Source organism: Pleurodeles waltl, chromosome 4_2 (assembly GCF_031143425.1).
Source record: "Pleurodeles waltl isolate 20211129_DDA chromosome 4_2, aPleWal1.hap1.20221129, whole genome shotgun sequence".
In the NCBI taxonomy this organism is placed as follows: domain Eukaryota; kingdom Metazoa; phylum Chordata; class Amphibia; order Caudata; family Salamandridae; genus Pleurodeles; species Pleurodeles waltl.
Window position 1 is genome coordinate 750,222,010 of NC_090443.1, and position 17,445 is coordinate 750,239,454.

At 40.6% G+C, this 17,445-nt stretch overlaps 1 protein-coding gene across 5 annotated transcripts in view; it reads right to left on the bottom strand.

Annotated features, from left to right (window-relative positions):
- The window catches only part of NTNG1 (netrin G1), a 671,288-nt gene that overhangs the window by 192,057 nt on the left and 461,786 nt on the right, over positions 1–17,445 (bottom strand). For all 5 annotated transcript variants that reach the window (XM_069232411.1, XM_069232410.1, XM_069232409.1 and 2 more), the window contains exon 4: positions 7,508–7,680. In XM_069232411.1, the coding sequence (XP_069088512.1) occupies positions 7,508–7,680 (173 nt within the window). The remainder of the gene's footprint in view (positions 1–7,507; positions 7,681–17,445) is intronic.

Below are 17,445 nucleotides of genomic sequence, written 5' to 3' on the forward strand. Positions count from 1 at the left end.
TTAACAATTGTACTGTAGCAATAATTGTGCAAAAGTAAGTTCGTTAACATACTTGTTCTAAATGACCTGCTATTGGGCCACATTTATTTTCACCTACATGGTATACATGGATTTAGTAGCAGTTTAAGATAGTGCACATAAGATTATATGGGACCCAATAAAACATTTTAATTTTTAATTGGAAGAAGTTTCCTCCTAACCTTACATTCATAAATCTTTTACTACTGTTCCAAAGTCATATTCCATATTATAAATCCAGTGAAGTTTAACTGGTCTGAGAGCATGCCCTCTGATGTGTCACATATTCCATTTTAAAATCGGTTTACAAAAGAAAAAAAAGGGGTCACACACAAGGCCTTATTATTCTGATTTGATCTCATGTGCAGAATTAACCCGTTGCATTCTACTTTTAAGTAAAGATTTGTGTTTATACTTTCTGTGCATGAAGAGCAGCACATTACAGACCATACAAGCAGATCCACGGAGTGTAAAATGCTATTCATTACAGTCATAAAGAGAGAGGTGGGGCATCATGACGCACTCAAGACATCATCTCTTCTGGCTCATGGTCCCTATGCATACACACCAAAGGTGCTAAATATCACACTACACTTGCACATCTGCATACATAATATATATATAACATTTAATAGCATAGCACACAGCATACATCATCATTAGGTATGAAAGAAATGTAAATTACTCCAGTGTAATTCATGTAACTTGGGCAAGTTCGTGTTCTGCTTGTGATGTGAAATTATGCCATTATGCCACAGCATGCAATTATGCCACTCTTCGTGGCAAAATTATTGTGCAGGAGTGCGGGAACAACCAGAACATCGAGAGCACAAGGGACTGTTTTTAATGTCAACTGTGCTTTTTGTGTATATTTTACTGCAAAAAAGCGTCCATGCATCAAAAATTGCTGAACGGACACATTTTGCAGTAATATGTACTGCCAAATGATGGCTTTGCGTTTTGCAAAATTTCACGTAATTACGTAAAAGCAAGTTGCACTACTTTTGCTCATGGCTAATTTTCATGTGATTAGATTTCTGGTTCCTTTCAGCTATCCGTTGACTGATGAAGCTGCTTCACATTACCTTCACCCTGCCAATGGTATCTCTTCATAGATTTTTAGGGGTCTGGCAACGCTACACACATAGAGCACCACATGGGAATGGCTTTATGATGGATGGTGCACAGCCATGTCCAGGCGTTAAAAATCATCTTGTATTTTATTTGATTAACTTCATATTACCATCATTTGGCCCCTCTTTTACCTGTCAGTTGTCTGGATTAAGCTATGTAATAGAAATTTAATTGAGCTGCATAATAAAAGAACGCATTAGGTCGCTCTTATTGATCATCCGCATCATTGATTTTTCAGCACTCAATTCAATTCTCAAGCGGAATTAAGGTGCCATAATCACCGCTGAGTGTGATCGGCCTCTGTATAAACAGAGGAATCATTGCATTTTTTACTAAAGGTGTTTTAACGCCGATGACACGCTGACACGACTCTTTTCCAGCTAGGGCTACCTCTGCCAAACAAATCCTGATTTTACAAAAAAAACATTAAAGTATTTTGTATCCTCGTAATTAAATCTATCTCTCGACCAATACAGATAGCGGTACTGTTTATTCTCTTTCTGTTGATTAATATCTGAAGCTGCCAACCCCAGGCCATTATCTTTTTGAAATTCGGAGCATCTTAATTCTATTGCACCTCCTTGGCCTGCTCATACACTTATTTACTAAATTAAAGGGGGGGTGCCAATAGGAAGGAAGGGAGGGATGCAAATATTTGCATTGTTATAGATCCTAGCTTCACTCTGCTGATCATGGATAGGACAATGCTCACTGGCAAACACTACTGATTCAATTGAATTGTACTTGGGTATCCTTTTCATCCATGCTAACCTTGACCCGTGGGAATGAATGCAGACAAAGATCAATAAAGAAGGGCCTATAGTTGGCCTCAATAAAAACCGCCTTTTGAATCTCCATAAAACATTCTAGTCTACTTTATTATCATAGCTAGAGACAGTCCAAATCTCTGTTGCACGTTTTTCTGCAGATAATCCAAATTTATTAGCTCTTTGCAGATTTCCTAGTACCCCACACAAATTAACAATGACAATCAATATTACAGACACTACATAAAGTCCAAAGGAATGGACCACCCATAGACAGAACACGGCACAACCTGGCTGCAAAACAATCACATAATCAAAAAGTGCAAGTCGAAGACTGAACCACCAGAATAGGAATATGAACAAGACAAGGAACAGACTGATAAAACACCTTCATTAAAGAACCTAAAACTTGTGGCGACAGTGGGACTAAAAGCGAGTCAAAAGGCTCTCATAATGCAGGCTCAAAGGGATCCCAAAGAAAAAGGTGGCACACAGTTAACCCCCATGCAGAAGGACCAGGTGAAAATGTCAATACCCAAACCCATAGGACAGACATCAAGGAACCACAGGATCAGAAGTCCCACACAGAGAAAGCAGGACAAGACAACACCCCAGCCAAACACAGCATTTCCAAAAGCTACATGGAGGCCACGCCATGGGGTACCTCCAGTGATTCCAAGTATGTACTTCAGAAGGCAGCTCTGTTCAAGAAGGTGCCATCTGACATAGCAGCCCTGCAAAGTGCCTGCCTCCTGAGATAGCTGGAGAGCACAGCATGTACCTGTGCCCTGAGACAATAAGAAAGGAGCCAAACTTTCCAGAAAAGTCTCCACTGCGACCTGTGCACACCACTCCTACTCTTACCACAGTAGTACACTGGAGGAGAATGCAAACCAACCTGTCCTTCTCACCAGAGAACAACAGCCTGGGACGGGATCAGGAACAGGACAGTTTGAGATGGGCAACAGCAAACCTCTAGCCACAGCACACCAGACCCATACCCAACATGGGGCGAGCAATGGGGCCCTGACACCTTTGCTGTGATTGGCGAAACACAGAAATGGGGCAAAGCAAAGAAACAGGAGAGCGTCCATATCCACAAGAAGGCACGCTCAACCTGTCAGCAGCAGTCACATCCCCTTGCACAGGTGGGGTGCATTTAAACAACCAACGTCCAACCTGACTGTTTGCAACCAACAGCAGGCCCTGAGAAAATAAAAATAACAAATGGAGAGCCCTGTGATGAGAGCACAACGGGACTCAGAGACAGGCACAAAACCACATGTTGCAGTTGGACAATACTTGGCCTGCAGTGTGAGTGGGGCCTCTAACAATGAGAAGCTGGAACAGTTTGTTCCTTTTACATGGAGGAAGAGTGCCTGTCCGCCTCACGTTAATAGGAAGTGGATGGGAAGGATGGAACTGGAGTGATGGCTTTACCACTAAGTAATCAAAGCATTAAGCTTCTAGTTTTTCTACCACCTTTACTCAGCTAGTGATTTTCTCAGCCTGGGAGGCTGATCCGTCGTATTAACTTCTGTTTGTTTTTGTTTTTTTAAATACATTAAATGCAGGCGAAACAGAACTGTTGGGAAGGCAGAGAGTTGTGAGGGAAGTACCTAAAGGTACGGTGGGTGCGTTCCAGAGAACTCATGTGCCTAGAAAGAATATAAAATGGATGAGAACACCTATGCATGTGCTTCTTTGCTTGTACTCTAGTTACACTACGTCCGAGTATTTTGTTTCTAAGATGCCGCGCTACGTTTTACTCATAAACGCAACTCCAAACATCAAATGTACACTATCTGTTTTTCAAGAACCTGAGACCCCTTAGTAAGTAAAACCAGACAAGGGTAATGCACAGCCCGTTATGAAGAGGGATGCCTGGCTGTTTAATCTACATAACTGCGGTCTGCGAGACTGCACATTTCACTGCGTTCCTCGAACAAGTGAAACGTTGGTGTCAAGCCCATGTGCCGCGGTATAAACCTAAATACATGGATGGCAGTTAGGGGTCATCAGGGGTCGCTGTTCCCACCCCTGGCTCGGCTCTTGAGACTCCTGGCACCGCCTTTGTGACCTCTGGCCTCAGAGGTGGCAAATTCAGTGCCAGAACACAAGGGTGGCTCTGCATTCCTTACCTTCAGCCTGTTTATCTTTCCAACAGTGAATAATATTCTATGACTCACTATTAGTGTAATAAAACAAATGGGACACACTCAGCTGGAATGGGACCTTTGGTGGCAGCTGTGTTAAGTAAAACATGTTTTAAATGCACGTTGTGTGTGTTTGCAGAAGAGACTGTTTGTGTGAATACAAGTATGTATCTTTGTGCATGAGCATGTGTGTGAGTGAGAGTCAGTGATAGGTAGTGAGTGAGACTGTGTGAGATCGATGCCAAGGCTTACTGTTATTTGATGCAAGGCAATGCCGCACCGGAGTTACTGCACTGCCTTTCGTCAGTGAGAGAACCAATGCACCACATCTACTAAGACATGGTGCATTGTTTCTCTCCTTGCAAGCTGGTACACTTTTAGCAGCCATGCATCAACACACACACCCCTGCACCATAGTGTAAGGATGTGTGCGTTCTCTGAAGGGCTCCCTTCCAGTACACAAAGTATGCTTTGAGGATTTCCCAATTTCCCACTTTCAATGTGTATTGTACAATACAACACACTTGCAAAGTTGGAAAAGGGAGGCGAAATGAGAACATTTCTCCTCGCTATGCCTGTCTCAAGGAATTATAACATTGTTTAGTTATGGATGTTTATGCAATGCATCGCTGCATAGATCTGAAATGTGATGAACTGTCCCATATGAACTGCACGTCAGAGGCAGTAAGCCTGGAAGAAATACTTCTAGTTTGAGCAATAAAACTATATGAGGCAATTACACAGCACACATCAGTGATATCATGCTGTTTTCATTTTTGAACACATCCCAAATTAGTGCAGATATTAGGAATTAACGAGTCAGCAGACGCAAGACTTTGCGACATCCTTGGAAAAATATTTGAAAAAGTAGTCTGTAAATGTGGTTTATGTATAATGGTAATCTGCCAAAACTCACCGAGATTGAGCTGAACTGTCACTGTTTTTTTTTTTACCTTTGTTAGAGTGAAGCAGGTGATGCTTTGTTCTAAAAAACATTTATAAGAATGCTTTGGTTGCAAACATTGCTTTTTCAATAGGGCAACATTGAGATGTCTCTATGGAGCTCATTTGTAAAATGCCAAGTCTTGAGGACTAATTATGGAATCGCACGGTTCCCTCGCTGGCCGTTTTCTGTTCTCTGCTTTGCTTCGTTTTATCGGCCTTCTGTGTAACACTCATACTGTAGTTTATTTTAATTATTTTAAATTGCTTTCTTTTTGTGGTCCCCGTGGACTACTGGCCATGTTGCGTTTTACACACCCCATCTTCCAGATAAGGTAACCACAAAAGCAACCACAACTTCTACAGAGGCCAACACCCTTAATGAAGAGTCACTATGCCACATATGGGTTTTGTTTTTTGAGAGTAGCAAAGGAGAAAACTCACGGTGTATAATCGTATGTTGATCTCCACCCCCCTCCCAAAAAAAAATATTTTGGAGCTTTGCATGACTAGCCTTGCCTCACAAATCACAGTTCTATTAGTATGCTTTTATTTTAGTATTTTAGATTTTTGGACTTACAGATCACACTCAACCTCTCTAGGATTGGGAGTATCTATTTGGAAATTTCACCGAGTCTACAGCACTGAGCTGACAATTAGATGTACCACTCTAAGGAAAACAGAAACGTGATGCGTGGAATGCATTCGAAAAGTCTCAATCACTGGCAGTGGCGTGGTCAGCATTCCAGTTCAACGGGTTTTGCACACTTGGCCACCCCTCCAATAAGAAAAGGGCAGCCTGAACTGCTCAGCTTTGTCCCCTCTCTTTCGAGCAGAATTTTGGATGAAAAACGATAGACTGGAATACAGTTCTGACTAACTGCGAGTAGATGAGACTTTTTACAAACATTCCACCTATCACCTTTGTATGATCTATTCCTACACATGCCATTAAGGCATAAGGCGTTCCTGTCAGCCTGCCCAACACAACCGTTAGCTGCCTATGTTGCCTGGTTGCTACCAAGGCAAGCAGGAGTGGATTGTGTAGACCTTGAGAGGAGACACCTCCTTCACCAAACATCACCTGCCTTCGCCCCTTGGGCATTCTTTTTTTCTGCCAGCATGATCTCATGTAATTTCTGATTACCGGGTTTAAATATTTTAAATATTTTTATGCGTATGGTTTTTGTGTATTTTCCACTCTGGAAGACCGCTTCAAGTTGAAAATGTCTTGCCAGAACAGTGAAACTGGATGGGTGGCATGGTTGCATTAGCTGCGCCAGCAATGTTCACCACATGAAAGCAGAACGATTTTAGCAAATAGATTGAACTGTTCTCTTCCATAAATTTGAGGAACTTTATACATATCATGCATATTACAGAGTTGCAGTTTTGCCTACACCTATATCTGAGGCAGTTAAAAAATCCTTGCAAGTTCATGGGCGTGGAGAAGTGGGACTTTGTAGGAGCACCTACCATCTTCTTTTCCGGAAAGTGCTGCTTATCCAGGCTGACAAATTCATGGAAACATGTATTTACAGATTTATCTAGGGTGACCAGACATCCCGGATTTCCCCGGGCAGTCCCGGTTTTCAGAGGACTGTCCGGGTGTCCTGTCTGATGCTTTTGTTAATTTTAAATCAATGTCCCGGTTTTTGGGACAAAGGTCAGGTCAACCTACAAGTCAGAAGTGAAAGGTATGCTCTCCTTTGACATGCAGTGCTAGGGTCTTAAATAACTGAAGAAGTCATTTATTGGTTCCTGCCCGTCTGCTGCTCCCTGCACCCTTATGTGCCTTATGTACCCTTGTGTGTGTGTGTTTGTGTGTCTGTGCGTCTGTGTGTGTGAACATATATCTGTATATATATGTACACACACACTCACACATTTACAGGACAGGCCAGATATAGAAGTGAGAGTAAAGTCTTTAGTCCTACTTTTATGTCTGACCTGTCACAGTTCTTCTTATCAAAATCTGGTCACCCTAGATTTATCATTGGTGTATTTGATATGGTGATAGGGTTTAGGTGACAATGATACACATGTTATACAGCACGGCAGGATCTGCATAGCAATACTGGCCTGCAATACGGTTTGGGAAAACAGGCAGCAAAGTAAAACAAAGCCAGCTCGGAAAAATCTCCATCCCGAGCTAGACACAGTATGATAAATATGGCTCGAAAATATCTGTTACCCAATCAAGAATAAAACTCCAACTCAGTCTAGCATTTCCTTTTAAACCGTCTTTTATTCTGCATGCGTAATGGGCACTTTACACATGATTCTGCCTATCGGTCTGTTTCATCAAATTACCGAACTGAGTTTTATTTCAGATCTGGGTCACCAGTGACTAAAACACAAGCTAAACCTTTGCTTCCACTCTGCTCACAATCAATATATTGACCGGAATTGCAATTACAATGAAATATGAGGCATAGTTACTTGGACGGTCGTGCACTAACAGCGGCATTATTGTAGAAATCTACTCACAGATATTTGCAGTGCCCTTTGGGATGGTCAGATACGAGCCAGGACTCCAAGGGCGGCCCGTGTAATTCTTCTTGCATCTCCCACAGTCTGGGCCCGTGGTGTTGTGCTCGCATTCGCAAGATAATTTATTGTTGTCGAAGACACAGGTATTGGCGTGAAGGTTACACTTGCACCTACAGAAGAGGAGAAAAGCATGTCATTTCAAGTCGAGATTGAATTCTCTTCTGTCAGGGTCCTATTCTGAAATATATATTTTCTAGTTTAATTGCAATGCTGTAGAATTCAAACATGTTTTAAAGTGTAATATCATTTTCACTTGACACTTCCCTGTTATGCGCTGCTGCTCATATTTAGAAAATTCTATTTTGTTTACATTTCTTTTTAAAAGTATATAAAAGAATTAAATACACCCATGAACTTTGATATACTGGACTACATTTCAGATTTCAGCAATCCAGAAAACGCATTTAGCATTAGATGTTAAAACGCTCACCGTTCATTAGTTATTAACCCAGTAGCACACAGGGAAACAGAAAAAGGACAGGCTTAAAACAAACATATAGACAAAAAAATGCAAGAATATGCAAAAACGTGTACACTCGGAAGCACACACCGACGAAAACATGTTTTTCTAACTTACAGAACATATGCAGTGTTCTAAGAAATCAAGAGATTGAAACAAGGGGGGAAATAACTTTAACTGCATTCTGCAGAGCTTTGCATGAGCAAATCCAAAGGGAAGTTAGGTCCCAAAAGTGCGTAGAGTGCAGTGTCAGATAACCTAAATTGTTCTGCTGCAGGGATGTGCACCTGGGGTTGGCCATTCATAAAGCAGGGGCTTCAAGATCCTGAGTACAATCTGGTAGATGGAACTCAGACCTCTTTAGGGGGATCCGAAAGCTCACTTTAATGCGATGTGGCCCCCCACCAACACTATTAGGTTCTTCTGACTGGGGACATAAGCAGGCATCAAATCCGTTGATTACAAAATGAAAACATACGTTAAAATTGCTACTATTTGTACTCTATATCAATAGTATATATCTTTCTTTGAGTATTGGACAATATGGTCCTTCTTGACCCTACAAATAGCTTCCAGTCACCCGGAAATAGTTTTTAGGCCACCACCACTGGCTTTAAAAAATTTCACTGCTCACTGGTACAGTGCACACAGTGATCTGTTGGGCATATGGTGTTCTGTCCTGGTCTTTGCTGAGATGCAGTGTTAACTGGGTGCGCAAGACGCAGACCAGCTCAGTGTGCCCTATTATAGTTAATGTGCTGCTCCAAGCGCAGCCATGAACTTACTTTGGGGGGTACTGCATTAGTGAAACGTGACCAGTGTGTTTGAAGCAGCTGGTTTGTCTTTCCTTTGCAGGTGGTAATGCGACCCGCGGTTCAAAACGGGATAGAGATCTTCCTGTAGGTGAGCACAGTACCCACACTCGCCTCCAGGGGAATGATGGGTGTGTTCATGGGCCTTATTTTCTTGCTTTCACAGGAAGCCCTTGGGATCATACTGTCTGTGCACCTCCTCAGATGTGGTACAAAATTAGTGAGCTCCATGGCAGCTTCTCTGGACAGGTGAGAGGGTGCAGAGGCACATAGACAGTGCTTTCTCACAAACCCATGCAAATGTGAGAACTATCCTTTGGGATTGCGCTAGGGATGCATGTGCGCCGGTGCAATCTGGATTACAGAAGGGAGCTTTGCATCTGTAGTCAGTTATGTGATACCAAAGTGTCTCGAGGTCACACAAAGTGGGTGCACATACCCCTTGTGGCACTGGGGCATTATCCTCAGTACAGCCTCAAGTGCTATACATTTTGTCACAACATTTACAAAAACAAAACGGTGATAGAGGGAATGTTTCAATTAATCTCAGCCAGAGGCAATCACTTGGGTCCTATCCCAATCCGTTTCTTTTTTGCCCACCATGCCACCTCAGTTTGAACCTAGCCATATGCAAATCAGTCTTGACCACGCTTCTCAGGGGAACAGTCCAGCCTTAACTGCCAGGCCAGGTCCTCCTTGAACGGGAACACAAGCAACCCAGGATCTTGTTGTTTCTGTAACAGCATTTACACTAGCAGCAAATGAGAGGACAATCTGCTCGCGCTCAGCACTGTGCAGGCGAACTGCACCCAGTGAGCAAAGGCACTGGCATAGTTGCTGTACATTGAATCTTCTCTTTCTCTGCTTGTACCTTTCTCCTGAGTTGTCTTTACTATCATCATTTGCAGCCACTGCCCATCTCTGCGTTTGCAGTTTCCACATTCTTCCCATTTTAATACCTGCTTCTCCTGTTACATCTACTGAGCACTTTTGTTTACATTGCATCTTCTCCCTGCCTCTGCAACTTTGACCTTAACCTCTCTAAATATCCCAACATGTGTCTGCCTGTTTCTCTTCATATTACTTCCTCTGTTTCCATTTTCACAAAGGCATTACAATGTATATTGTTTCCAGTCATGTTCTCCCCTCTACACACTGAGGGGCATATTTGAGAAAGTCACTCAGAGCAGCACATCACAGCATTGCTGCGCTGCATGACAGGGAAAGGGCAGGAATGTGCTGTATTTAAAAGAAGATGGAACATTCTTGCCTTTTTCCTGCGCTGGGGCAGTTTGGCTTCTTAGCACCAACACAGGTACCCTTGTCCAATGGTGCAAGGGTGCCTGAGTTGTAAGGAGGATTGTTTTTGTGCAGGAAGGGCCTTCCTGCACAAAAACAATCCCCTGAGGCATTTTCATTTTTCTATGTGTGCAGAATGCAGCACACATAGAAAGAGGAAAAAGCAAGAAGAAATAAAGACATTTCTCCTCTGTACAGCAGTTTTGGCACTTTCCCAGGTTTACCACTTTTGGTTCATCTAGGAATGTGTCAAAATCCATGGGTGTTGCATGGGTGTACCCATGCAATACTCATGGAATGCCTCCCTGAGGCAGAGTAATGCAACACAGTGATTTACGCTGCATTACCTTACTTAGGATTTATCAAGGCACTTAGGGCCACGCATGGTGGCCTTGTGTGGCTTGGTATATCACATTTTGGAGTTGGATAACATATGCACCATGTTGCATGATGCAAGAGCAATGCAACTCCCTTATAAATATGGCCCTGATTTCTTACTATGATGTCATCAATGGTTATTCTGGTTTTTGCACTAATCTGGATCACTTCTGTTCTCTTTGACTAAATTCAGGTAATTCCTTGCTTACATTTGTAACTCAAAACTCAACACCTGCAATGAGGCATTCCACAGGGCTGTTCTTTCACCCTTCATCTTCAGGGTTTCCTTGGGCTCTATAGTATCACTAAAAGGTTAATTTAGCATCATGTTATATTTCTATGCTGGTGATATTTGAGGAGAAAACAAAACACCACCAACAATCCTCATTAGTGCATTGTGCCAATAAATCCATCACTGGACGTGACAATAAGAGGAAGATCCACAGAGAATAAGCAGATGTCTAATCACAAATTTCAGGTTGCAATATTTGTCTACTTTTTATGGTTAACATGTCTTGATCCACATGTTGATGAGTGAGAAGGAATTTGCAAATTACACAGTTTAGAAGGGAACTACCTTGAGGTGTGACCACCTCACTCAAATCAGAACTAGTTTGGAGAACCTACGCAAAAAGATGTTAGAGTACATGATGAAAAGTTTAATTATTTTTGTGGAGTCTTAGAGATAATTAAAGACTCGCAATAACATGGGACTTAAACAGAAGCTTATTTCCCTATATTGAATTGGTGATAGGGTAAGACTACCAACAAGGTGGTCAAAACGAAAAAAGCAGGGATGAGCGAAAAAAGTCTGCGTCACCAGCGGAGTTCGCAGAGTTTTGCCCACTTCACATTCTGTTTGAAGCACAAAGTTCTGGTAAAACTCCGCCAATTGCTGCATGGGGGAGTTTTTTCTCATGCACTGCTTGCTAACATTAAGTTGGCAAGTGAGAGTGAGAATTTGCATCCCCTAGCATGATTTTTTGGCACTAGAGTGCCTCTCCATGAGATTTCTGAATGCGGTCAGTCGTAATAGGTTGTGACCACTCGCGTTGAGAAAGCTGCCAATCGAGTAGAAAATCTACTCAAGCGGCAGAAAGAAGCAGTGAATTCTGCCCACTCATGGAACTCCACAGAATCTCACAGAGTTCCTGTGTAACTCTGTGGAATTCCATGGAGTGAAACTCCGCAAGTTCCGCCCACCCTACACAAAACCAGTATCTATCAGTGAAAGCTTGTATTGGAGGAAGGGCATACCCATGTACCACATATATACTGGTACCAACTATAAATTTGGGTTGAGTTAGAATTCTAGAGCACAGAGACATTAACACCATTTCACATTAAGCCGACTTTATAAGAAAAAATGGGCATACAATCTGCATAGATACAAGGCTAAATGTAGTTGCTAGTACTCTATGTGTATAAATATATAGTATATGACACAGTGGCGGTCACCTCTGTGTAGTTATAGTTAGGACCTAGTTACCATAGGAAGAGTGTTTTTAGTTTTTTAGTTTTGCTAATAACATTGGTGCTGTTTGATGAATCTTCACAAACTTTCTAAAAGCAGAGTTTATACACCAAAGTTCCTTCCTGAACATTTTTGAGTTGATCCCTCAAGTAGGGCCCGAGAAAAAGGGGGTCCCAGAAGACATGTCTCCCTTGTATTTTCCATTGGAAAAATTAGACAATGATACAGCCAAAACAGCTGCACAGAATTACACCAAATTTGGCAGAAAACTAGGTCTTTACTCAAAAAGCATGCTTTCTGTGATTTGGAGTAAATCTGTTCAATAGTCTTTGAGAAATTAAGGTTCATAATGTATAGATATATTGACAGTTGAATCCACAAGACTTCTGCAGGAACCCTGTTGTACACAAATTCAAAAATTGGAGTTATTTGATTGTTCCCAATGGCTTTTTTTCATGTCAGCCGGCCCACTCCTGTGGGACTCACAGTCCTGAGGGAGTAAACGATTTGATTGGCTGGCAGCAACATAAAAAAAAAACGTTGTGGCAGCCATCACAGGACACTGGACCCAGTCCCCATGTCCTAAAAATGTAAACATAAAATATTGGAGGCATGCTAGGCAACCCTGACACGTTGGTGCTTATTGGAGGGTCCAGGAAGCCAACATGTTTCTTTGGCCTTTTTATGAGAGGGGTGAGAGCCTGTTGCCCGATGGATGAAGGCCGTGTGTGGAGGGGATTGGCTTCTCCTGGACAGTTAAAACAACCCTTCCCCCTCACAATCCATGGCCAAAGTCCTCAGCTGCTGGAGTTTTGGGTGCAAGAGCCTGGCCTGCAGTTAGGCCCTGCGCTCAACTTTTTTCTTTTGCTCCTGACCTGAAGCACAAGGCTAGAGGCTGTGCAAGCCAGTGGATTTGGCACATTATAATGTACACCACTGTGATGCTCTGCTTATGATCTTACATCTTACAATACTGGTGAGATTGGAAATGTATGGTAGTACAAGTTATACCTATGTATAACTGACGAAGTTCCCGATTATTGTGGTTTTAAAATGGTAGTGCTTTTTCAGTGAATTTTCAAGGTTTTTTTAACGTAACTTAAACTGTTACTACCGTCCTCATTTATAATAACTCCACTTTAACCTTTGTTTTTTCAGTGAATGTATACATGTTGTGTGAGTGCTTCTATTACACATCATGCAATAGTATTAAAACCCATATTTCACAGGAAATAGTTCACGGTTCCAAGTGAATTATTGGTTTTACCATCATAATAGCCTCCAGCCCCAAAATCACTCTCCAGAGTTGTATCTTTATTAGGGCTACTTTTATTATGCAGCATGGAATGCCAAATTCTGAGACAGGGTCTTCTAAATTATCTGGCAAAGTATGCAGGACATTCTCTGTCACTATTATTTTGAACTATTTGAGGAAGAAATAACATTTTTTGTTGAAATCTGCAAATTATGTGCAAATTATCTGTCAGGTATGAAAGAGAATACTACTGCATGCATACTGTTAGTATTGCTTCACGTTTTAAAATAATTATTTGATAATGACAATACTTTTTATTACTTTAGTTAAAAGATAACAGTATAAAACAAATGAATACTATCCTGCATTGTCCACTCTCACATAATTAACAATAATAGTTAATTGTGTTAGTTCTGTTATGTTTATAAAATAGGGTTTATGATTATATGGCAACGTATTGTAAATGAAAGATAACATCCAACGGCTAAGCATGAACAAAATTATACATGACATGATAACATTTAAAAACTCATAAAAAATAATGAGGCATATATGTCCTTCGCATACATTTAAAAAAATGGTGTTACTGTTATACACAAAGTCCATTTATGAGGTATTATGTTTAGAAATATTCGCTCACATTGGCAATTTACAAATATTTTAATGACTGACAGTTTCATTGAAAGATAGGTGTTGCTAACACCTGTTCCACTCCCAAATACAGAGGGCTACTCACAGATGGTCATTTACAGCCTTGTTATTCTTGTAACAGTGAATCAACGATTCACACATTTTTCTTTTGCATAAAGAATCAAATCCAAATACGGAGTAATTGCACCAAAAATAAAATGGCAAAATATATGACTAAGCTTGGATACGCAGTTACCAGGCTCTCTTTCCTGGAAAATGAACATTACCTGGAGCTACTGTCCACCCACTTACACATCCCCCGGGCAAAAGGAAACTAACATTTGCTTCTAGTGACTGCTTGTGGGAACAGTTCCAGTAAACATACTCGTTATTGCAAATGTTTAAAAACGATACATAGAAGACAAAAATCAATGTTATTTAAAAAAAAAAAGCCCAAAAGAGGTAAATTACACTTAAATTCTTTTTTAGTACCATTTCTGTCGTTTCCTTTTTCAATCATCAGAAGACCTAGTCCTTGCTTGGAAATGTATGCATTATTGATTCAGTGGACGACTTCACATTCATGGGATCATGTTTCATACATCCCTGGCACCTATTTCAAGGTAATTTTCAATGGGGCTGTCATGTCCACAGCCAAGAGTTAGCAAATGAACAATGCTGACAGAAGAAATTGAAATTTTAAATTGACACAAGATAAATGAGGTAATGTACCACCAACTGTAAATTATAAAGATATTGCAAGTTACCAAGGAGAACCATATAAGAAATAAAGTACATCTTGCTTTACAGTATAAGGATATTGCAAGGCACCAGAGGACTACCATATATAACCATATAGAAGAATGAGACCAAAGGCCGACTTATTTTATAAAGTTGTGGAACTCTGAGGGGACTTGCAATATCCTTATGTAATGCAGAGGGTACCTAATGGCATTACATACATGGTCACTCCATCACTTTTCCCACAAACCACTTAAAACCTTGGTGCGTATCTCTTTTATATGAAAGAGAAAGCATGTTTATTAGCATGATATTTTTATGAATATGTAGTTATGTGCTGATATTTTATGCTGCTATTTTGTGAATCTGTTATGTTGAGTGACAACCGTTATTTTCATTATAGACATTATGATATCTTATGGTGTTATTTCTGAGAATCTTTTATGTTGTTTGACGATTGTCATTTTTATTAGATTTTGTGGCATATATCGTAATTCAAAGTTCTGATTACTGACGTATATTCAATGTACCAGTATGACAGCACATTAGGTTTGTACTTATTATCCCTTAAAAGATAGCGCCCAAATTCAATGTTTGTTTGTTGTCTGTTTTTTTATGTTGACTGAAGGTATTTCCCTCTGTGAATGGTGTTATGTGTCATGTGATCAAGGCCACAGAGCCGACCGAAATGTGCCAGTTTCCAGAGTAAACCCTGTTCACTTGCAGCCTGAGTGAGCATCTTACTTTTTCATTAGGATTACATATATACTACATATATTCATACCAATACATTTTAAGTCACAAAATATCAACATAATGTAAAATAAATATGATAATTAATTATACTACATGTAACCTCATTCTCTCTCCCAGAGATGCAATTTGGATTTCTAAAGCAGGCGGTGAAATAACCAAATAAATAAATATTTGACTAAAGGATTACACTTAATGTTTGTGCACACATAGCTCCATGTGAAGCCCTGTATTGGGTTTAATTTATGAATTAGTCTCCATGAGTTTTAGAAGATATATTCAGTTGACAGAGGAAAACTATTGCGCTTGAACTAAAATATAGTGATTTTTTAGATCATGCCTGCAAGACAGTACAAGCTATCTGGTTGCAAAAGATGAATTGTGGACTTACCAAGTATTAACAGAGGGCTACACCCCACCCACTGCTTATGATTGGTTGATTTTAATATCAGTTTCGTTTGCTAACTTTGTATTAAATGGCTTTTCTTACCTCTTCTGCCTCCCCTGTAAAATAGCCTCTTCCCAATCTATCTGATTGGACAGCTTCTATCCTTCCACTGTTCACCTTTAGGGTACTGCTTTTTTTCATTTTGTTTAAGCACTCCATAAACATATGTGAGTTTTCCATCTCTCTTGCTCATGTGCTTCTCCCCACCAGCTATACCCCAGCCCTCCATGTTGTTTTCACCATCATATTGCAAGCTCTCCCTCTTGTGCTTCTGTTATAGCCATTTGTAAAGCTGCGAAAATGTTAACTATTACTCCTCAGTGTTAGGAACTAACAAAATTAGCAATCCTAAACCCCTTCTTTAAAGTTTGAATGCCAGGCTCCTAAGAAACCGACCTAGGGTGAAACGTGGTGCCCCTATATAGAGAGAGTTATTGTGTGTAGGGAGTCACAATAATCAAGTAAGAAATGTTATTGGAAGGTGTGTTAGTCCTCAGCCTCCAACTCCTGCCTAGCCTCAATTTGTAATATCTATAAAAGAGGCCCTGCCGGACTAATTAAGGTAATTATCACTTGGTTAAATATTTGGTAATGGAATCAATCAACCCAGCATTAATATATGAAAATAGATTCTTTGTATAAAAATGTTTGTATGAGCCTCTTTTTTTCTATTTCACTAAGATATCTTTTTTTCTAATCAAATATAGTGGTGCAGTACACAGTGTGTTTGAAGTGTAGTCAAAAAAGTGTGATATTATACACAAAGATCACATAAGAATGCCATTCACATCCATGGCTGTAATGATATGTCTGAACAACATGAGAGAATGATCTATAATAAGTGACTCATGAATATTACTACTGACGGTTGATAATATTCCTCTAGCAGAAGAACTGGTCCCCATCAATGTATCCAGCTGATGGTAAGATCAAAAAACCGAAAGAATGTGATACAATTAGTGATAAATATTCCTAGTCTTCCAATATATGAAATGTCTTGCTTTTTAAAAATATGATGCAGCATGTTTATAATATGTGGGCACAAAGGCACCCAAAAATTAATATACATACCACGACTCACTTTCAAGGATCGAAGGTTTACCAATCCCAAAATGGAGGTTCTTTTACTAGCTGCTCAGATCCAGAATAGGATTCTCCGATTAACAGCCTGGTATATTTTCCAACAACTTCCCTCAATGCATTGTCCACTGTGCTAGCTTTTCAGGTACAAAGCACCCATGGGTTTAAGCCTGTGAATTGTTTTTACCTGGCCTAAAATAGACTCACGACAGCAGACAAGCCTGTCCCCCAATCTGTACATACCCCGCTAAGAGCAATCACTGTTCTCCAAGCAGGCATGCCTGACCCTTGTTTCAAAATATGGGAGAATACGGACCTCACCACAGAAGGTTCCTTTGACGTCACTATACTTCTCTTGAACATAACCCACTCTAAGAGCATCAGCAGTCCCCTGTCCTGACTATCTTTAGAAACAAGCAGAGGAAGGTTTGGCCGTTCATTCCTAGAATCACGGGCCACATCACTGGTCACTCATTGTATTTTGTCTCCTGAAAGTTAATTGTGAGCTGTAGATTGATTTCTGCCCAGTGTGTCCTTTCCTCTAG